The 21,555-nt window shown below is 40.7% G+C and overlaps 1 protein-coding gene across 4 annotated transcripts in view; it reads left to right on the top strand.

The window, feature by feature from the left end:
- Positions 1 to 10,447, top strand: part of LOC117562308 (WD repeat-containing protein 7) — a 113,393-nt gene extending 102,946 nt beyond the window's left edge. For all 4 annotated transcript variants that reach the window (XM_034240118.1, XM_034240126.1, XM_034240110.1 and 1 more), the window contains 2 exons: positions 5,461 to 5,565; positions 7,409 to 10,447. In XM_034240118.1, the coding sequence (XP_034096009.1) occupies positions 5,461 to 5,565; positions 7,409 to 7,612 (309 nt within the window). In that variant the 3' untranslated portion in view covers positions 7,613 to 10,447. The remainder of the gene's footprint in view (positions 1 to 5,460; positions 5,566 to 7,408) is intronic.
- The last annotated feature ends 11,108 nt before the right edge of the window (positions 10,448 to 21,555 follow it).

Raw genomic sequence — 21,555 nt, 5'->3', positions numbered from 1 at the left:
CCTCCCTCACAGCTACACCTCCCTCACAGCTATACCTCCCTCAAAGCTACACCTCCCTCAAAGCTATACCTCCCTCACAGCTATACCTCCCTCACAGCTATACCTCCCTCAAAGCTACACCTCCCTCACAGCTATACCTCCCTCACAGCTATACCTCCCTCAAAGCTACACCTCCCTCACAGCTATACCTTCCCTCACAGCTATACCTCCCTCACAGCTATACCTCCCTCAAAGCTACACCTCCCTCACAGCTATACCTCCCTCACAGCTATACCTCCCTCACAGCTATACCTCCCTCACAGCTACACCTCCCTCACAGCTACACCTCCCTCAAAGCTACACCTCCCTCACAGCTACACCTCCCTCAAAGCTACACCTCCCTCACAGCTACACCTCCCTCAAAGCTACACCTCCCTCACAGCTACACCTCCCTCACAGCTACACCTCCCTCACAGCTATACCTCCCTCAAAGCTACACCTCCCTCACAGCTATACCTCCCTCACAGCTATACCTCCCTCACAGCTATACCTCCCTCACATCCCTCACAGCTATACCTCCCTCACCGCTCATCCCCACCTCCCTCAAAGCTACACCTCCCTCAAAGCTACACCTCCCTCAGAGCTACACCTCCCTCAGAGCTACACCTCCCTCAAGGCTACACCTCCCTCAGAGCTACACCTCCCTCAGAGCTTACACCTCCCTCAAAGCATACACCTCATCCCCCCTCAGAGCTACCACCTCTCTCAAGCTACACTCCCTCAGCGCTACACCTCCCTCAGAAGCTACACCTCCCTCAGAGCTACACCTCCCTCAAAGCTACACCTCCCTCAAGAGCTACACCTCCCTCAAAGCTACACCTCCCTCAAAGCTACACCTCCTCTCAAAGCTACACCTCCCTCAGAGCTACACCTCCCCTCAAGCTACACCTCCTTCAGAGCTACACCTCCCTCAGAGCTCTACACCTCCCCTCAGAGCTACACCTCCCTCAGAGCTACACCTCCCTCAAAGCTTACCACCTCCCTCAGAGGCTACACCTCCCTCAAAGCTAACCTCCCTCAGAGCTACACCTCCCTCAAAGCTACACCCTCCCTCAGAGCTAACCTCCCTCAAAGCTACACCTCCCTCAGAGCTACACCTCCCTCAGAGCTACACCTCCCTCAAAGCTACACCTCCCTCAGAGCTACACCTCCCTCAAAGCTACACCTCCCTCAGAGCTACACCTCCCTCAAAGCTACACCTCCCTCAGAGCTACACCTCCCTCAAAGCTACACCTCCCTCAGAGCTACACCTCCCTCAGAGCTACACCTCCCTCAAAGCTACACCTCCCTCAGAGCTACACCTCCCTCAAAGCTACACCTCCCTCAGAGCTACACCTCCCTCAGATCTACACCTCCCTCAGAGCTACACCTCCCTCAGAGCTACACCTCCCTCAAAGCTACACCTCCCTCAGAGCTACAACCTCCCTCAAAGCTACACCTCCCTCAGAGCTACACCTCCCTCAGTGCTACACCTCCCTCAGAGCTACACCTCCCTCAAAGCTACACCTCCCTCAGAGCTACACCTCCCTCAAAGCTACACCTCCCTCAAAGCTACACCTCCCTCAGAGCTACACCTCCCTCAGAGCTACACCTCCCTCAAAGCTACACCTCCCTCAGAGCTACACCTCCCTCAGAGCTACACCTCCCTCAGTGCCGCCCTTCACCAGCCAATCAGTGAAGCTAGCCATGAGCTGGAGAGTGACCTATGCTTGAGGTAGATTTACACTTGATGCGAGGCATTTCCTGCAGCCTTAGGGTATGGCATGGGTTTTGACTCGTAGTTTAGCGTCTGACATCAGTTCGTATCACCACCCCGACACAGATGGTGTTGCTATATGTGAGTAACTGTCTTTGCTGCATCCACAATAAGGGATGTAGCCAAATCAGTTATTCACAAAGCAACGTTAACAGAGACTTCTCCAACTTTGAGTTGCTTGTTTTTATAAAAGTGGAAAGAAAAAAAAGCCTTAATTATGAATCAATTAATTATTAAAAATATTAATTTGGAAAATGAACTAAAGTTTAGTTTCAAATTGAGAATTCACTGATCTTTTTTAAACAGTAATTATTCTAATATATGTGGTCTGTTACGTAAACCATAAATACAAAATCTGTAAATGATGTGAAAACGTCCCTTTATTGGTCAACATAATGTCATTCTAAGAAAAGGCGGGGTTTAAGAGCCTTCATTCTTAGTAAGATGGCATAAGCTCTCTGTATCGCACACACACACACACACACACACACACACACACACACACACACACACACACACACACACACACACACACACACACACACACACACACACACACAGTGGAGTCCTCCAGGCGTCAGGTGTATTGAAGTACAGAGTGCTGTAAATGGTTTCAGTGTGCTTCAATGCTCTCTGATAGACTGATTGATTTGGTAGGCAGTCCACCATGACACAGGAACACACACACACACACACACACACACACACACACACACACACACACACACACACACACACTGATCTGATCAAAATATATATAAACATATTAATATTTGATGCAGATTAAACCGTTCTATCCTGCAACCCGTTTCTCTCTCTATAAATACTTGTTTATTTTCTGTGATCTTATATTCCTGGCTAAGTGGAGACATTGTATGGAGCAGGTTTTTCAATGAGGATACAGAATCAATGAATTGTCTTTCCTTATTATGTCTTAATATTGTATTTCTATGTTTCGTAGAGTTTCCATTTCCAATGCAATATATAGACATTTAACCAATGTGCCATGTAAACATTGACAGGACTTTTGATTGGCCAGATGTTATCCATTAGCCTGGGCCATTATGTTGTGATGACTCGACTCCTATTGGCTAGCACTCCATCATATTATACGTGAATAGCTAAGGGGCGGGACATCTCTAAGCGGTTGACCAATCACAACAGAGCCGGCCAGCTGACCAATCAGAGCAGACTGGGCTCTGGCTTCAGACAGAGGGTGAAAAGAGGTGCTGCAGCACAGGCAGTATGAGAAAAATAAAGAGCTTTTTGAACATTAAAGCATGGAGACATGTCACAGTAGAGACATTAAATACAAGGGGTCCTTTAAGTCAGTTTGTAGGTTAAAAAGCCAATTTCCTGCTCAGGTGCCAGCACATTAACAAAATAAACGTCAATAATGGTGCGTTCACACTGGACTTGAAGCAAATGTATGGACCTTGCACTTATTGTGCCATCATTTGCGTTTACTTCTAACACTCGAACTAGACCATGCCAGAGAGGAGGCGGGGCTTATCTTCATGTGCATACTTACATACAATCATTGTTTCATCATCCATTTACGCCTCTTGGTTTTTGTGTGACAGCATCAAACACTATCATTGACTTCATATATCATTGTGCCACACAAAAAAATGACTTTGTGTGGGTGTGAATGAACCACAAGTGAGGATTGAGTCTCAGACATCCGTTTACTTAAGGAATTAAAGTCCTCTGTTCATTGACTCTTAGGCAACCAGTTCCTAAAGACAACTGGATGTTGAGGTGATCTTTAATTCTCATTGGCTTGAAAAATGTTTGGTTTGAACGAATGTATGTTTGAACTCAAATTGTGTCTATTCTATTAGCCCTTTGATATTTCTGCCTCTAACAAGCACACTGAGGGGAAATGTGATTTGGGGTCTCGCCAGAGGACAAATAATGGATGTGAAAGTCTGATAGAGGTGAAGGATGAAAAGCAAAAGGAAAGAGGGTATCATAAGGAGGTGAGAGATGGAGGGAAGACACAGAGGTAGACAGGGATGAAGTCAAATCAAAATAATTCAGCTTTTCTTCTCAGCCAACTGCTGGAATGTAATAGGATTTCCCCTAAAAGGAGCAGGGAGAGAACGAATTAAAAAGATGAGATTTTCATTTCATTGCTTTATTCTTTTTTTCCCTCTGCTTTAATCGCCTCAGATGGGTTATTATTTCATGGTCTTGAAGCCCCGAGGCGACGCATCTTAATCTCATCTGGAGGTGATAGTTGGTAATCCAGGCCGAGGCGGGGCGGGCTTCTCTTGGAGGACGTTTATTGCGTTACACACCCTGCATCTGGAGGGACAGTTTATTGCGTTACACACCCTGCATCTGGAGGGACAGTTTATTGCGTTACACACGGCGCAGCGTCGCTTTATTTCGTCCCCTGAGTTCTGGAGGCGACTGGCAGCATCTGTTGGACCAGAAGCTGTCCTTCATCTGAGGGAATTATCTCCACCAAACCCAACGTTTACTGTGAAGGAAGATCTGGGCGGAGTGGCGGCAAAGCAAGTTTCTCTGAGAGGAAATTTCAACAAGGACCAAAATGTGTTCTTCATCTCGTCTTCACCACAAATATCTGGGCTTCATACTGTAGTTTGGATTCAGCTCTAAGAGAATGTTAAAGTCCGTTTACGCCACCATGGGTGAGAAGAGACAATGTGGAGTTGAGATCTATGAGGGGCTTTTCGTGAAACACTGATACTGTAAAGAGACATAACATTCAGAGACAGGACATTTATTTTTCCCTGAAGAGAAACAGGAAGTGATCGTTTTTTTTTAAACACAGGAAAAGTTCAGGTTTCTTTGACTGCAAGATGGAAAAGTCACATGCCTCTAGTTTCATGGTGTTGTGTATTAGCAATACACGTATTTACTGTATACATAATTCAAGTTCTTGGTGTTGTATTCCTATTGAGCAGTGGCAAACCGTCAGGGCCTTCAAGGTATGCAGAGAATACCCTGGAACACTCAGATAAAACAAACACAAAATCGATTTAATTATATAAATAAAATGTATATAAAATGAATAAATGAGAATGGTATCCGTGTCGTTGATCTGTAATATTACAGTGTTACGTTGATTTGTTTGTCCTTCTCGGACCATGCACTACGCATTTCAGTGGTTTTGTGTTAGAAAAGAAAGCAACCAATCAGATCTTGTTCTGGGTCTCTGGGTAGAACATCCTTCAACAAGGTATTCTACATCCTTGATCGAATGCCCTGGCCGTTGCACTGAATGAGAGCGTACGTTTGGACTGACAGTTTGATCAGTCAATCATATATTGATTTGTAGCCAATGGGCGTGTTCTTTCAGAGTTCCCCTCGGTTCCAGGGTATTCTAGAAGGCCCGCTCGTTAACTGGCTCGAGACAGAGGATCTAGAGATGAATGTGACGAAGCAATTCATGTCGTTTTTATTGTTTTTAACGTTGAAAGGGCAAGTGCAACAGGTGGAGATGAAGTTGCATTTGAACCACATTTCTAACACATTTGAAAGTAAAAGCCTCACAAACTGATTCACTGAGGAAGAATTCAGAGGCACCTGTGCAAGCTAAACTTTCTTTCAGACACGTGGAGTTCCTGTAAAAAGTGAATTGTACAATTGTAATTTTGTAACGAGTGTGTTTTTAACTTCTTTCTCTCCTCCAGAACATCCACGGTCACAAAGGTCCCATCACATCAGTGTCGTTCGCCCCCGATGGCCGTTACCTAGCAACATACTCCAACGCTGACAGCCACATCTCCTTCTGGCAGGTAAATCTCTCTCTCACACACACACACACACACACACACACACACACACGCGCCCTACCTGTTTTTGTTTTAAATGGAATAATCTGTGTTTAAATGTCGTTGCTGACTCTCTTGTTTAACAAAAACATGGTTTATAGAGATTTTTTTCGATGTGTTTGACCGCAAAAAAATCTGTTGATTGGTTGGAGCTAAACAAAAGTGGTGCAACTGTGTAGTTCTTCCAGTCACACCAGTACACAGACATTTATACTGGGATTCAATCTAATGGGAAACTTTGTTTAGATGCTTCATCTGAGTAGAAGTGAGGATTTAATTCAAAATTCAAACATTTTTATCTCATTTGATCTTTCAGACAGCGGAAAGAGGGACTATAAAGAGGGACTATAAAGCTCAGTTTTTGTTGCAAAAATAACATTTGCCATTATTTAAAGTGACTAGAAAAAAGTATGGACAAGCTCTGCACTATTAGTCATTTTTCTGTATTGATTCAAATAACTTTGGTCGACTTTTATCTGTAGTTTTTCATGTGCAATGCATACAAACATAAAAAATAAATAAAAGTTCCAGTGCTAAAAAGAAACATGAAATAAACAACATAAAATCATCAGACCAATCACACGTAAATGATAAACACACCCACACACACACACACAGAGGAACACACACTCCTTATCATCTTCCCAGAACTGTTATTTGAATGAGAGGTCTTTACGACCTCTGACACGACTGTCTGCAGACACAGACACACACTAATGGCATTACTGTAAGCATAAACCACTGCAGCGCGCCGGCAAGACGGCTGCTGTGGTAATGAGCTGGCAGACGCTGTGTGTGTGTGTGTGTGTGTGTGTGTGTGTGTGTGTGTGTGTGTGTGTGTGTGTGTGTGTGTGTGTGTGTGTGTGTGTGTGTGTGTGTGTGTGTGTGTGTGTGTGTGTGTGTGTGTGTGTGTGTGTGTGTGTGTGTGTGTGTGTGTGTGTGTGTGTGTGTGTGTGTGTGTGTGTGTGTGTGTGTGTGTGTGTGTGTGTGTGGCGGTGTCGTCTCAGGAAGCGATAGAGTTTCTACTCGCTGTGATTTTCCTACACACACAGTCTCTCACATCATGGGTTAAAATCAAAGCTTCCTGAGAGGGTAAAGCAGGTCCATTGCTAACAGGAAGTGGGATGAGGGTCTGATAGACAACATATTCGAAAAACTAAACCATAACTAGGTCAAAACTTTGAGATGCAGCAAGGTTCCTGCTCTAGTTCCTCTGATCTATCTGTTATTATTTGTTGTTGCCAAAGAGCCTACTTGGGCTGTATTCATCTTCTCACTGTGAGTAATGGGTGCTATAAAGACCGTTGGAACCATATTTATGAGCTGTAAGGTTGCCATTTCCAAAAGTATAGTTTCCTTACTCTAAATATCCATTTCCAAGTTTTCATTTCATTGATCTCCTCAATGTTCACCAACAAAGACACGCAGTATCTCACTTAGAAATCACATCTCTACCAAAATGAGAATACTTTGAAAAAAAGTGACCGAAACTGATCGAATATCTGAAAGTGATCTGATTTAAACTGCAACATTTTTGAAAATCATTCGCTTTGGATCACTTTTAGCATTGTCAATTTCAAACCCATTTATATGACAAAAGATGTGTTAAATATTTGCTGATTCAAGCCTAGTGGGACATTTGTTATTCTACCTTGTACAGGCTAAATGTTACTGGTATTAGGGCCTATGTGCGGATTCAATTGAAAAAAAAACACTGGCGCTCAGAAAAAGTGGCTTTGTGGACACGTGCCCTAACTGGTTATGAATGCTTAGTGTCTATGAATCAGCTGGTTGTGTTTCTCCCCAGATGAACACCAGTCTGCTGGGCAGCATTGGGATGTTGAACTCGGCCCCTCAGCTCCGCTGCATTAAGACCTACCAGGTTCCTCCGGTGCAGCCGGCGTCTCCGGGGTCTCAGAACCACCTGAAGCTGGCCCGCCTCATCTGGACCTCCAACCGCAACGTCATCCTGATGGCGCACGACGGCAAGGAGCACCGCTTCATGGTCTGAAGTCTTCATGGTCTGAAAAGTGTCACTCGGCAGCCACTAGTTTTAGCTTCAGATATGTCACCTTAGAGATCTAACAAAAGCAAGGTGAGCCTGACAGTAAAGAGTTTTTATTGAGATTCAGAGGTGTCTCGTATAAAGATCAGAAGGTATCATAATTGGCAGGAAAGGTAAAAACCCAGCTCAGGTTGGACTAAATTATTTTTTTGTTTTTATCTCCTTTAGTGGACATTGTGAAACTTGCTTTGTAATTTATTTAAAAGCCATTATATAAGGCACGTTTATACTGTGATATGCATTGATGTATTTTTTAGTTGTTAACACCTTCCTGTCATTCCTATTTATTGGCCGAACGTCACAGATCTATGTGGGTTCAGACCCTTGCTGTTTACTCGATGTTAGCCTGCTACCTTTTAATTCAGTACTCAAAATGATTCAATCTTAATTTTCTCTTCTTTATATTAAAGTTTCTTTGGGAGTCTGAAACAACTTAGGTTGGATTTCTTAAGTTGTCATTGCTGGAATTAAAAATGTATTTTAAAATATTTCAAAGAAGTTCTCCACCGCTCTCTTTAATGCTTTGCTAATCGCCGACCTCTGTAAGGCAAGAACACACTCTGTGTGTGTGTGTGTGTGTGTGTGTGTGTGTGTGTGTGTGTGTGTGTGTGTGTGTGTGTGTGTGTGTGTGTGTGTGTGTGTGTGTGTGTGTGTGTGTGTGTGTGTGTGTGTGTGTGTGTGTGTGTGTGTGTGTGTGTGTTGTTCGATGTTTGCTTTTACTTTCTGACACCTCCGATGTTTTTTCCATCCTCTCTGAGCTTCATGCAGACATGTGTGTATGTGTTTTCACCCCAGAGTATTTTCACAAGCACACATTCTCACTTCAGACCGTCCTAAAAGCACCATCACAGTTAACCTTAAGATGGTGGAGGCATTGCTCACTGCAGATATTAAAAAAACAAAAGCATAACGTTAAAGGTGGGGTAAGTTTGAGAAACCGGCTCGAGATAAACTTTTTGTTATATTCCATGGAATGCTCTTAACATCCCGATAGAAGTGAATATCTGAAGTGCTTTGACAACAAATACATTTAAAAAAGTCATCAGTGGAAGCCGTAGTTCTGTAAAAAGCACGACCAATCATCTGCTTCGGCCCGGCTAAAGTAACTGGATGGCCTACCTGCCTGCCAGCCTTCCATCTGGGCACAAACTTATCTCGTGCCCTCATTGGTCATGTGCGCGTTTGGAGGAGGTGCTCTGTGAGGAAGTGGCAGATTTCTTCCGGTTGTGTATTTTCAAATTCTAGCGCACTCGAGCTGGTTTCTCCAAAATTACCTCCCCTACCTTTAAATTGGTAAATTTGCCTGTGTCCCATGTTTCCATTTCTGGAAGTTGGCAACCCTAGTGTATCTGTCGTGGCTAACGTGACGTCTGCCTGGCACTGACTAGTTCTTCAAATCCGTAAATCTATTTTAAAATGTCACAGTATTATATTTACATCTTTAGTTGTCTGATGAAGATCTTGGCTATGATTTGATGGAGCAAGAAAGCTGCATTTGTTTACTAAAATGTTGCTTATATTGCTTTTTAATAACAGCGAGGCATGACACAGCTTGTTATCCCAGAGCTAGCTCTATCGATGGATTCTTATGAGGGATGCTAACAGCCTTGTTGCGCTGACCAGCATCTTGCTTCAGTGATGTGGAGATGTCCCGTCACGTGTGTCAGTACTTCGTGAAGTCACTGTTCGGTATCAATTATTTGAACTCTGCTTTGGAGACAGTAAGAGTTTTATTCAGAGAGAGATATATATATATTATGAGAGAGAGAGAGAGAGAGAGAGGCGGTTGACATGTTTAAATAACAATAATTTGATACTAAATCCAAGTCTCCTTCTCCTCGTCTCCATCTTCCCTCGCCTCCTTCCTCCCTCGTCTCCTTCCTCCATCTCCTGTCAGTTTCATTAGTGCTGTCAGAAAGCTTCTAACACCGTTACACACCTGTAAACCCGAGCGTGTCAAAGCTTTTCACAAGTCCTTCCTCTCTTAAAAAAAAAACATCCGGCAGACAGGTTTACACACACACACACACACACACACACACACACACACACACACACACACTCCAGACAGCTTTGAGATCTTAATCTTTGGTTTTCTCCACCACTCTTAACAGTTTGAGAAAATATGTTTTCTCCACCTCTCTTAGCCTCTCTGGGGATGAAAGGTGAGAAAAATAGAGACTGCAGGGAGGAAGAGTGGAGGAGTAAGTAACAAGTGAGGAACATCAGGTCATCCACCCAGAAAAAGGGTCTTCTTTGGTGAAGGTAGTGAACTGAAAGGTCTCGATTAGAAGGACCTTTCGGTTTCTCTTCCAAAGCTGCAACATGGATACAAATAACACATGGTGCCCTTACGTTTCCAAACCCTCTAAATACATTTGTTTAGTTGTTGTTCACTGCGACAAATGACGCTTTCATCTGCCTTTTAATATAGACCTTATAGATATGACAGCAGTTTTACACTATTAAGCTCTATTTTCTTTCTCAATAACAAAAAATGTACCTCAGTTTTGGATCTGATTTGCAAAAAGAAAAGTGTCTGCTTCCTTACTTTCCAAAATTCACATTTGAATTTCATGGAAATGGCGATTAATCTCATGAATTATAATTATTTACTGTTTACACGATGAGCTCAATGTAGATAGGCCTATTTAAGAGTGTGTGTGTGCAATGTAGTACATGTTTATGAGCTTCCCTTGATGTAGGTTGAATCTAAATAGTAACGTGTTGTGTAAAAATGTGTTGCTGTTGACTTTGTGTCCAATAAAGATGAAAATGAGACTCTGGGTGTCCAAAATCTGTTTTCTGCTCTATTTTCATTTCTTTCAACTTAAAGATGGGGTAGGTAAGTTTGAGAAACCGGCTCGAGATAAACTTTTTGTTATATTCCATGGAATGCTCTGAACATCCCGATAGCAATGAATATCTTAAGTGCTTTGACAAAAAATCCATAAAAATCTGTGGAAGCCGTGGCGCTGTAAAAAGCACGACCAATCATCTGAGCCGGCTAAAGTAACTGGATGGCCTACCTGCCTGTCAGCCTTCCATCTGGGCACAAACTTATCTCGTGCCCTCATTGGTCATGTGCGCGTTCGTGTGTGTTGGAGGAGGGGCTCTGTAAGGAAGTGGCAGATTTCTTACGGCTGTGTATTTTCAAATTCTAGCGCACTCGAGCTGGTTTCTCCAAAATTACCTACCCCACCTTTAAATTGGTATACCTAGCGTCCGATGAAGGATTGTTAAGATAGACATGTCATATACTGTATGAAGTAAACCAGTGTTCTTCTAGTTACTGAAAACCAGTAACATTACTAGTTACTTCATTTCAAAAGTAACTCAGTTACTTTACTGATTACTTACACAAAAACGTGGTGCGTTACTGTGAAAAGTAACGTTTTAGTTACTTGAAACAAGGGCTCCCATTAATGCCCTTATAGCCTTCATTGCAGTACTGTTATTGCATTGGAGAATAATACAATCTGTTGATCAACTTGACATGCATTATATGCAATCTGGATTGCATCGATATTAGCTGGCTTTCCATTTTTGTATATTCTTTCTCCAGGTAGTTGGAAAAAGTTTTCCGTCCCATATGCCGTGTGCCGCCCGGACATGGTATCATGCTAACTAGCTCTCTGAAAGCGGGTGACTCCACTGTAGCAATAGCCTGCATGTGTTCTACAACATACCGTGCAATGGCTTTATCCACTTTTCCCTGGCCAGCAGTCCCTTGGTTAAAATCCAGCCGCTGTTGCTTAGGTGGAGGTGGAGTGGCGTCGGCTGAGTCTCTGTGGTCTTAGCTACTAGCTTCGTCCCAGCATGTTGTTTTTGCAGATGTTTTAAGAGATTTGAATGACTGGTTTGGGCAGTAGATAAGATCTTTGACCCGCCAAGACACAACTTACATTGAACTAAAACGTTCTTATCTTTGTGCTCGACAAAAGTGAAATAGTGAGAATATCTCCAGGTGGAGAAACTAGACTTGAGCTCCGCCGCCGCCATGATAGTCTTGTTAGTAAACAACACAAACACGCCCACAGCCCGTCTCCGCATGTGACACAGGAAGTATCTAAGTACATTTACTCAAGTACTTAAGTACAGTTCTCATCTCTGTTCGCCTGGCTGTTGACTATATAAACAAAACTAACGCAGTAACGGAGTAACGCACCATGTAGTAACGGTAACGTAGTTACTGAATTTGAAAAGTAATGCGTTAGAGTACTAGTTACTAACGCGTTACTAACATTGAAGTAAACACACAAGCAGTAAGAGCTTCCATCAATGCACCTTTCCCACATTCAGGTATATATCTGTGCTTTCCCCCCCCCCCCCCAAAAAAGTTGTAAAGGAGACAAGGGAAGTACATGTGATAAAGCCGTGGAGGGCGGGAGTTTATACGGGATGCTCTAATAGAGCGAAGTCCCTCCCCTTCCGGGGGAGCTTATTTCGAAAAATGTATGTATTGAAGTCAATGGAGAGAGAAAGATTATCTTTCGATCCCGTTTGAATTGTGCCACGAATTACACATTATGATGTTTGTCAATTTAAAAGATAATTTTGCAAGTCAAAAAAAAAAAATGATGAGTGCGATGACAGGGTTTGAGGGAAAGAAATACATAATCTGAACGTGAAATCAATAAATGATGCTCTCAAATTTAAAGACCACGATCTTGAATAAAGATAGGGAATAACCCTACATGTAAATGGACCGCAAAGGCTAAAATCCCAAAGTTCACTTCAGAGGTTCTCGCCCACACACTAAGGGGCGGGACATCTCTAAGCGGTTGACCAATCACAACAGAGCTGGCCAGCTAACCAATCAGAGCAGACTGGGCTCTGGTTTCAGACGGAGGGTGAAAAGAGATGCTGCAGCACAGGCAGTATGAGGACAATAAAGAGCTTTTTGAACATTAAAGCTTGGAGACATGTCAGAGGAGAGGAACAAAACACTATGAACCTGAACATGAGCATCATATTCCCTAATTAAATGTACTTTCTTTCATCATTGGCAGTTATAGGATTCTTTACTCTGTTTCTGTTTGATCAATTAAGGCTAGTTGTACTCTCATCATGAGTTCAGAGCAGTTTTAATGAGTCTCTGATCACAGGGCAGCGGATCAATGTCCTTTAATCTCAGAAACTGTCAGTGTTGAAGATGTTCTGTTTTTCCATCTGTCGAATATTTTAACCAAACCTTCGTCTCATTCAATTTAATTTAAGATCACCGCTGAGATCTGTTCATAATTTATAGGTGGATAATGATTCAAGTTGTGGTGTTACATGTGAACTGATCAGTAATTCACTTTTAACCCATGTTTTAAATATGAAAAGTACATTCAGAAAATCTCAAACTTTACTTTTTAGTTCCGTTCTATGTTTGTTTGCTGTTGTTTATTGGTTCATTTTAACTTACAGATATTTAAATCTGTTATTAACAATGAGTAATTAAGGGATCCTTTGTGGTCATTGTTTAAAGAAACTATATGTTGACTCAAAAATAGGATGAGTCAACATTCTTCTGGCTTTGTACTTGTATTCTGGGGGGCAATTATAAAAAAGGCACGTGTGGACTGTGGAGTGTTAAAGGTCCCATGTCATGCTTTTCTGGTTATCACCCGTCCCCTTGAGTTATGAAGGTTTTTCTGCATGTAAACGGTCTGCAGTCACAAACCCTCAAAGTACACCCTGTAGCGAGTAAACCTCTAACACAGAGAAGACCTGTCTGTGCTGCCCCAGAACGCCTCGTTGGACATTTCTCTTTCTCCATTGTTTACTTCTTGGGTATAGTGACGTATTTCGGGTATAATGACGTTACGTAACGGCTCCGCAGATTGGTCCAAATGGAGCCGTTACGTTTGGACCAATCCGCGGACTTCCTCACACACACTCAACGGGACGTCGCGAGGCTCGCTGCTGCGAGGAGCGGGACACTGTGAGCTGGCTCACAGGTGTGGGGTCGGTGAGACAGAGAGACACCGTGGAACTCAGCCTGGGCACACACACAAACTCTCAGCCAGGCTGCGGGTGTGTGTGTGTGTTTCGGGCTGGGTTTCGCTGTGTCTCGCTGTCTCGCAGATGGCCACTGGGCTCACAGGGGGGGGAGTTCCAACAAGCCGTTTAGGTCAGAGTGAATACACATACTACAGAGATGCTGTTTGAGAAACCAATGTGAGTTTGGAAAATTGCACAATATAAATCTGTTCTAGTAGACCTCAACAATGGAATTATGATCAGTAGAAATGGCCATGACATGGGACCTTTAATAAAGAGTTGAATGACAAACTATAAAGTATGAAATTGTTCAGACACTTAGCTAAAGCATCGACAAAGCCGCTGTCACAGAAAACGCTCTGATTCCCCTCTGTATAATGTGTGCTACACAAGGCATATTCAATCAATCAATGTTTATTTATATAGCCCAATATCACAAATGTTACATTTGTCTCAGTGGACTTCACAGTGTGTACAGAATATCAGAATGACAATACGACACCCTCTGTCCTTAGACCCTCTGTCCTTAGACCCTCACATCGTACAAGGAAAAACTTCCGGAGAAAACCCACAGTTTAAAGGGGAACATGGGAGAAACCTCAGGGAGAGCAACAGAGGAGGAATCCCTCTCCCAGGACGGACAGATGCCGTGTGTAAATTGAAAAGATAATACATTTGCAACATAGGTAGACCAAATGTTTGGAAATGCCTGTGTGTATAATAGGAAGATGAATCCACGAGGATGTCCATCCAGGACTTATGATCCAGGACCACAGCCACGACTCAAGATCCAGGGCTCGCGATCCAGGACACAGGACCGCAGGATCATCCATGACTCCGGATCCCGGCGTATATAGACACCAAAAAGAAAGACATTTGGGGAAGCTGGGTTAATCGGAACATGAGAGTACACAGGTATAGACAGAGAGAAGGAAGAAGTAAGATGTCCCCCGACAAACTAAGCCTATATCAGCAAAACTAGGGGCTGAATCTAATCAGCCCTAACTATAAGCTTTATCAAAAAGGAAGGTCTTAAGCGCACTCTTAAAAACGGATAGGGTGTCTGCCGCCCGAACACAAACTGGAAGCTGATTCCACAAATGTGGAGCTTGATAAGAAAAGGCTCTGGCTCCCATTGTTCTTTTAGAGACTCTAGGACCAACCAACAACCCTGCATTCTTGGAACGCAATGCCCTAGTATAATATTCTCCCTTAGTAGTATTCATACATACTGTACATACATCTCTTCCTAAAGTGGTGACCCTGTCCACTATCCATGCTTCAGGGAGATGTCTTTTCTTCGTTTTCACCACATCTAAACGAACATTTGTCATGGATTAGTCGTGCTGTTACACTATGGAGGTCCAGTTGTCTCCAGTCAGTGAATACATGCAGCTTGTGTCGATTCCTCTGCTTACTTGCTTGGGGCGGTGGTGGCGAAGTCGATAGGGACTTGGCTTGACAACTGGAAGGTCACCAGTTCAAGTCCCGGCAAGACCAAGTGCTACCGAGGTGTCCCTGAGCAAGGCACCGTTCCCCACACTGCTCCCCGGGCGCCGTTCAAAATGGCAGCACACTGCTCCTAACACTAGGATGGGTCAAATGCAGAGAAACAATTTCCCCACAAGGGATTAATAAAAGTCCATCTTATCTTACTCTTCCTTCACTGGAAAAAAAGTTAAACAATAATGACAACAAGCTGTTTTCACTTTAAATAAGTACAAAAATCTGCCAATAGAACAAGTGAAAATTAGCTTGGTAAGATGTCTTGAAATAAGAAGGGATATTTAGATAAACCAGATCTTGTAATTAGCTGGAGAACTCATTTTGAACTATATTTGACCAGAATCAGGAAATGTTGTGTTAAGCCGCAAATGCTCAAAAGTTTTCTGTTTTCCGATGTTAGTTGGTGATTTTCTAATAAATATGTAAAGAAATATGTGTTTCCTCTGAGATACAAATCAAAATAAGATGTTTTGACTTAACAAGATGATGCATTGTCCAAGACCCGATATCTCACTGCAGTGTTACTTCCGACGTTATTATGTCTTATATCAAGTGTAGACATATTCTGACTAGATATTAGACGAATATAATTGGCAAGATTTCGAGTTGTTGTAGTCTTTGTCTGTATAATTTATACCTGGCCGCTAAATCAATATATATATGCTGTTAATAACTGTGTAATTTATACCCTTCTGCTAAACCCTTGTTACTGTTACAAGGTATGTATCTTGTACTTTGTAAATTGTGTAACTTGCTGCTGTTAAATACCGTCAAACTATGTGCAATATATACTTTATATACATATGCCATCTGTAATAACTGTAATATATACCAGGCTGCTAAATCCTAAGAACTGGGATTTGATTTGTTTTTTATATGTATTTTTGAAAATTATGTAACTTTTAATCTTTTTTTTAGCATATTGTTTATTATATAATAACTTAGTACTTTTTTTAACGCATGTAAGATATGCAACACAACGCTGTCTGTGGCTCTTTCCTGCTGTAACGCTGCAAATGTCCCCTCTGTGGGACTAGAGGTATTCTGATTCGGATTCTTTCACTGCCGTGTAATGGTAAACATCTGTGCTGGTATTTCAGGAGCAACTTTTGGGTAAAACCTGGTAATGTGATTAATTGGCTTTGATTTATCCGTGTTAAGATCTCCAGATTAATCGTGGGCGTTAATGTCGACAGCCATGGTAGAAATCTGTGGACCGGCCTTTTTTTTCTTGTTAACCCTCTTTGCGTCTCTCCAGCCTCCATCTTCTTCCTCTCTCATCTCACACCATTGATCAAACCTCCAGGTGTCTTTGACCTTTCGACTGCTCTGTCCAGAAACACTGACCGTTCTCTCTCTCTCTCTCTCTCTCTCTCTCTCTATCTAATCAGCGCTCGGTATGAACACCATCAGGTATTATTGATGCTATTGATCGGCAGCTGTAATCCTCGGGCTCGACTCAATGTTTTTCTTGTCTCCTCACCTTTACATTCCTTCACACAGAACCGGGAGGAAACTCGCAAAAGTTTGAGATGTTTCAAAACTAAACTAACTAAAAAACTAACTTTCACTTTTGATGCATCAGACAGGACATGTGTGCGGAGAGGTGGACGAGGAATCCTAATCAAAACCAGCAGGAGATACACGAGAATAACTTCTGTTAATTGTTATACAGTATCATTTTAATAATTACAATCTATTTAGCAGCCAATATAACTATGTAAAGTTATCATTTCCGCCGGGTCAGATCAGATTTGTTAATGATTTGATAACTGTAGTTTGTGATAAAACTGTCACTTTCATAAAACTGACAACACACAAACAACAGAAATGAAAGATATAATCAGAGGTGGAAGAAATACTCAGATATTGTACTCATTAGACCACTAGATATCATGTACTGTATTAAAGTGTATTACAGTAAGGAGTTACAGACACTTTATAGCAGTGTTTCATAACTTTAGAAATAGATTGTTCAGGTTAATAATAGTCTGGATTTCATAGTTAGTTTTGGACCGCATGACTTCTTGGGTATGTTTAGGAGGAAGAGATCATGATTTGTGTTAGTATGTTAATAGAAAATGTAGATTACATATTTAAATTAGGTTAATAATGTCAACATAATTATTGGGATGGGTGGCGCAGTGCTCTGTGCATCCGATCATCAGATCAAGGGGGCGTTGGGGAACTCCAGTTCGAAACCCGCTCCTGCCGCCACTGCGTCAGGCCGTTGTGTCCTTGGGCAAGACACTTCACCCGGATTTGCTCCTGTGGGTATTGTCCACAGTACATGTATAATACTAATGTGTACCTGTAAAAGCGCCTCGATGACCTCGAGGCGTGAAGATGGACGGTGTGGCGCAGTGCGCTGTGCAATGATCATCAGATCAAGGGGTGAAACCCGCCGCTGCTGCGTCTGTAAAGCCGGTGTGTCCTTGGGCAAGACACTTCACCTGAACTTGCTCCTGTGGGTATTGTCCACAGTATCTGACCATTGCATGTATCATATATGTGTAATGTGTGTATATGTAAAGCGCTTTGAGTCATTGATAAAGCGCTATAATAAATGTAAGGAATTATTATTATTATTATAAAAATGTTACTCTCACGGTAAGAATTTAACAAAATCATGTACTTGAATTCAATATAATACCAGAAGAAAGTAAGACGGAAGAAACATAAGTACACTTATACCATACATCTGATATACATATCATAATCAGAACCTTGTTTTGGTTTTTTTATCCCAGGGGGAAATTAGGTTTCATACTATTTGCTATAAGCCCTTAGAAAAATCTGTTGACTTTTGGTTTCCCATTGGACACACACTTCAGCCTCCTGGGTGTTATTTTGACCCATCTACTGTATACATCCATCCATCTCCTGACCTCCTCCCTTTGCTCCCATCACAAATACCACCACCATCAGAGGTCAGGGTGAATGCCTTCCTGTGTACAGAACGAATCTGTGTAAATTGAGGTCTCGTTTGGTTAACGTTAACACATTTTTCCAAACACATGTCGCCATAATCGGCCAATTTCAAACATGTAATATTGTCAAAGTGACGAGTATCAGTGTTTGAGTTTATCATGGTTTGTTGGGAGGGAAATGTACTAGTAACATGAGGCTGGAGGATGAACTAAACTGTCAAATATTTACCAGAATTAGCTTGAAGTCTATTCATAAATACGAATCATTCACAATGCCAAATACCTTGATCACACTAACAAATTATTCCTGCAGTCAAAATTGTTCAAATGTACAGACCTGGTAGAATTCCAAACGGCACAAATCATGTTTAAGGCAAATAATAACGTTTTACCAGGAAACATCAAAAAGTATTCACTCAACGAGTGGGGGGATATAATTCAAGGAGACAATTTCAATTCGTAATTCATAGGGTCCGTACAACCAGAAGAACTGTTTGTATCTCAGCCTGTGGAGAGAGACTAGGAACAGTGTGAACGTGGAGCTCGAGCCATGTCCAGACATTAACCAGTTCAAGAGGAAATACGGAGAAATTATTTTCTCGAGGTACAGGGATGGGGAAGGTATTTGACTATGTGTATGTATGTGTGTGTATGTAGGTGTGTACAGTATATGTGCATATATGTGTATGTATATGTACATATGTGTATACATATGTCAATCAACAGGTAAAGCAGATTAATAATAATAATAACAATAATAATTAATACAAATTATAATTATTGCAGATTATAAATAAATCATTTAGGGACAAGAAGGTGAGATTAAATAAATTATACTTCTTCTCACTCCTTTTCGAACACTAGACGTGGCACTGTTTATGTTGCTAATGCTGTTGTTGTAAATGTCATTTTTTGTTTTGATTTCTCTTACATGACTATGCGCTGCAACATTTGTTTTGTTTTGTAATTATTCATTTTACTCGTTCGAAATAAAATGTGTCAATCATTAATGAATGTATATTTACATTTACTCTGAATTGTTTCGTCTTTATTCTATTGTACTTTCACCGTCTGACGCTAGTGTTCTTTGTGTTTGTCCACACAGCTCCTTGAGCGGTCATCGTGGAAGAGAAGTCTGAAGCAGCAGGAGGTTCTCTTTGGTCTCAGATTTCTCATTGATCCGCTGAGACAGTCGGTCTTTACTTATTCTTTCTTTCTCCGTCACCTTCCTGCCTTTCTAACACAAAAGAAAGCACTAAAAAAAACTACATATTCATCTTGGAAATCGTTTTTAATTTTCCCATGACTTTTTTTCCCATCAGAATTTGTTTTCCCCAAACAGCCGCGAGCTCATTTTAGAATTGAACTGATATCTGTTTCAGTTCCTCTGGATGTGAAAGTTTCTCTGAGATCGGAAAGCCACGTTGTGTATGTATCCGTTATTGATGTTCCCAAAGTTCCTGCGATTCTGCTGGAAGTGTTTTTTTTTTTCTCAAGATAAAAAGATTATCAAAGATCTGCTGCTGTTTATAATCGATAGGATCTCACAGCTGGATGGGAGCGAGTTTTAGGGGAAATATTCTTCATTTTTCAGCGACTTAACTGTTTGATTCGACCCAGATACAAAATAAAACGCTCCTGGTTTGAGCACAGCGTTGTCCAAAAGCCTTTTACGAAAAGTTGACATATTTTAGCAAAACTATTACGAGACTAGTCTGCTTCAATTGAATAACCACAAATATCTTGGTACACTTTTAACATTTTTAGTTGAAGATCTTTAAAAAAGTATTTTAAGGTTTCAATAATTCACATTATCATGAAGTGTGTTATAGTTTTCAGCATGCGATGATCTGAAAACAAACCTCCAATACTACAATGCGTGCTTTTGATCACATACAAATATACTTTATTGATCCCAAATCGGAGGGTGATGGCCCTCTCTTGCTTTCTATGTACATTTTTTACATTATGGATTTGGCAGCATACTGTATAAGCACTAACATATTCTTCTTAAATAGTAAAGTCAATTACTTCTTCAAGTCTAATGAAACATAAAACATCTATACTACTTTTTATTAACTAGTATGTATTAACCAGTATGTAATAACTAGTATGTATTAACTAGTATGTAATAACTAGTATGTATTAACCAGTATGTAATAACTAGTATGTATGAACTAGTATGTAATAACTAGTATGTATGAACTAGTATGTATGAACTAGTATGTAATAACTAGTATGTATTAACCAGTATGTAATAACTAGTATGTATGAACTAGTATGTATGAACTAGTATGTAACTCATCTGTATTAACTAGTATGTATGAACTAGTATGTAATAACTAGTATGTATTAACTAGTATGTATTAACCAGTATGTAATAACTAGTATGTATTAACTAGTATGTATTAACCAGTATGTATTAACTAGTATGTAATAACTAGTATGTATTAACCAGTATGTAATAACTAGTATGTATTAACTAGTATGTATTAACTAGTATGTAATAACTATTATGCATTAACTAGTATGTATTAACCAGTATGTAATAACTAGTATGTATTAACTAGTATGTATTAACTAGTATGTAATAACTAGTATGCATTAACTAGTATGTAATAACTAGTATGTAATAACTAGTATGTAACTCATCTGTAATAACTAGTATGTATGAACTAGTATGTAATAACTAGTATGTATGAACTAGTATGTAATAACTAGTATGTATGAACTAGTATGTAATAACTAGTATGTATTAACTAGTATGTATTAACCAGTATGTAATAACTAGTATGTATTAACTCATCTGTAATAACTAGTATGTAATAACTAGTATGTATTAACTCATCTGTAATAACTAGTATGTAATAACTAGTATGTATGAACTAGTATGTAATAACTAGTATGTATTAACTAGTATGTATTAACTAGTATGTATGAACTAGTATGTATTAACTAGTATGTATTAACCAGTATGTATTAACTAGTATGTATTAACTAGTATGTAATAACTAGTATGTATTAACTAGTATGTATTAACCAGTATGTATTAACTAGTATGTAATAACTAGTATGTATTAACTAGTATGTATTAACTCATCTGTAATAACTAGTATGTAATAACTAGTATGTATTAACTAGTATGTATGAACTAGTATGTATTAACCAGTATGTATTAACTAGTATGTATTAACTAGTATGTAATAACTAGTATGTAATAACTAGTATTTTTTTGGTTGGTATTTGGAAGTTTTGCATTCGTCAAAGATGGTTAACTATGTTGAAGTAAGTTTCCAGGGAGCTGATTTTCTTCCGTATGAAGTTTGTTTTGGACTAAAGGCCTTGTTAGCTCGTGTACCGAGGAGGATGGGGTAGATGTATCAAACAAACACAGAAATGTACCCTGGAGACTGCTGTTGGTGTCTAATTATATGACCTATTTTAATGGACTTCACTTAAACG

This window comes from Gymnodraco acuticeps, unplaced genomic scaffold, assembly GCF_902827175.1.
Source record: "Gymnodraco acuticeps unplaced genomic scaffold, fGymAcu1.1, whole genome shotgun sequence".
In the NCBI taxonomy this organism is placed as follows: Eukaryota; Metazoa; Chordata; class Actinopteri; order Perciformes; family Bathydraconidae; genus Gymnodraco; species Gymnodraco acuticeps.
This window is presented reverse-complemented; position numbering and strand designations above follow the sequence as displayed.